The sequence below is a fragment of the Pteropus alecto genome, unplaced genomic scaffold, assembly GCF_000325575.1.
Source record: "Pteropus alecto unplaced genomic scaffold, ASM32557v1 scaffold143, whole genome shotgun sequence".
NCBI lineage: Eukaryota > Metazoa > Chordata > Mammalia > Chiroptera > Pteropodidae > Pteropus > Pteropus alecto.
Window position 1 is genome coordinate 1,540,553 of NW_006434828.1, and position 1,918 is coordinate 1,542,470.

At 50.7% G+C, this 1,918-nt stretch overlaps 1 protein-coding gene across 1 annotated transcript in view; it reads right to left on the bottom strand.

The window, feature by feature from the left end:
- ASB18 (ankyrin repeat and SOCS box containing 18) overlaps positions 1-1,918 on the bottom strand; it is a 46,968-nt gene that overhangs the window by 11,877 nt on the left and 33,173 nt on the right. Inside the window, 1 exon segment of the mRNA XM_015587819.2 lies at positions 1,810-1,914. Coding sequence (XP_015443305.1) covers positions 1,810-1,914 — 105 coding nt within the window.

Here is a 1,918-nt window from a genome sequence, read left to right on the forward strand (position 1 = left end):
AACTGCCCCCCCCAAAACGTAAGTCCAACTTGCACCCCCACTGACCATGCTCTGTTCCTGTGTGGCTGACACAAGACAGGGCCCCTGGAGACCCACAGGGGGCACAGCGCCTTGTCCTCCATGTCAAGGTCAAGGTAGGGTAATTTCCACAGCCCTGGAGACCAAGTTCAGGTGCCGGAGGCCCTGTCCCCAGGGAGGGTGTCTGCAGGGCTGCACCCAGGACTTGGAAACCCGGGCAAAGATCACTCAAACTGAATGACTTCAAGGCTAACGAAGGATTATTTCTAGTCACTACTGAATTATATTGACCTTTTTTTTCTTTAAAAGAATTTGCCGCATATATTTTTCGCTGGTGGCCCATCAGGCAGAGCCCGTTTCTCTCTCCTTCTTTACGCAGTTTCACAGGATGAGGCTTGGCCCGTGCATCTTGGTTTGAGGCAAACACGGCGTGACCTGGAGGGGCCGTGGGTGGGTCTTGCTTCCACGTTACGGGTTGATGAACTAAGCCTGCTACCATCGGGCAATGTTAAAAAGTAAATTATGACTATAAAAGGTAAATGTTTTTATACTTTTATATTATGGAATATAAAGAGGCTGGCATTTCTTCCTTTTTACGAGTCCACCATGTCGAAATCACTGCACTGGTAGAGAATTGCTGAGTGTGAAAGTTAGTGTAAGACACTTGTCATGTTTGTCACGTAAGAAAACAGCCAGGGCCTTGCTTGCGTGGCCTTCCCACTCCTCACCTGCGAACTTTACTCTAATGCATCTACGATGCGAAATTAGCATTTGAGAGAAATGTGTGAATCTCACCGTCTCAGACCATCTAAAATACTGTCCTTTTTGGACAACAGCCTTTCACCTATTTGTTCAAAATGTATCGGGCCAAAGTATGTCTCTTGCCTGTGCCTGGTGAATGCAGGCCAGGGGGATAATTTTTAAATTTAGCACACCCAATTTCCCATCTAATGCAATGAGTTCCTTTCAGTGAAGTCTTTTGGGGAGGACGATCTGTTATCCCAAAAAATGTTTTGCAAACTTTTCTTTCGGAAACATTTTCTGTCTTTTGACAGAAAGTGTTCTTTCCTCTGATGAGAAATCGTGTTCTTTCCTTTTTATCTCGGGCAAGATGTGACACGTGGAAAAGGTGACAAGCCGCTCAGAGTCAAGTCTGCAAAGTGGGGCCGAGGTCCCAACGCAGCCCTGACCCTGGACAAGTCACCTCACCTGGTTAAAACGCGGGGAGAACGAGAACCTCACCTGCCTGGTATTTCACAGGGGGGCACGAGGACGGAAGGACAGAAATCTGCAAACGTGTGAAGTGCTGTCATCAATAGCTCATTAACACGGCGGGGTATTTCACTGGCATCGGGATGGGGTACTTTAGTGCCAGATGAGACAATAAACTGTTTTTCATTGTTCTGAAAATTATACCAAAAGATGAGCTGCCAGAATAATCTGAGCCATGACAGTGTCATGGAAATAACTGCCCGGTGTCCCCAGGTGACTGCTTTGAAAGGATACACTCGGGCATGCTTGTTGACACCCCATCCTCTTCATATTCTGGTGACTCTAGCTGGAGGCTTCTGGGCCCAGGCTCCCTACAGTGTGGCCCCATGACGACAGGCTCTGCTCTGCCTGGGAGCGGTCAGAAAGGCTGACAGTGCCCCCGCCCAGACCGGAAGAATCAATTTCACAAATCCCCAGGGGGTTCTTGGGCCCCCTGGAGGTTTGAGAAGCACAGCATGCGGCAGGTGGGGTCCTCACACTGCAAAGCTCGGGGTGGGAGGTGCCCCGGCCACCTCTTACCTTGGGGAAGGCGTCGGGCCACACGGTGGGGGAGCCGTGGTTGAGCAGGGCCTGCACGGTGCGCTCTGGCGCGGCCTGGGGCGCGCAGGCGACGGTCTGCAGCACGCGT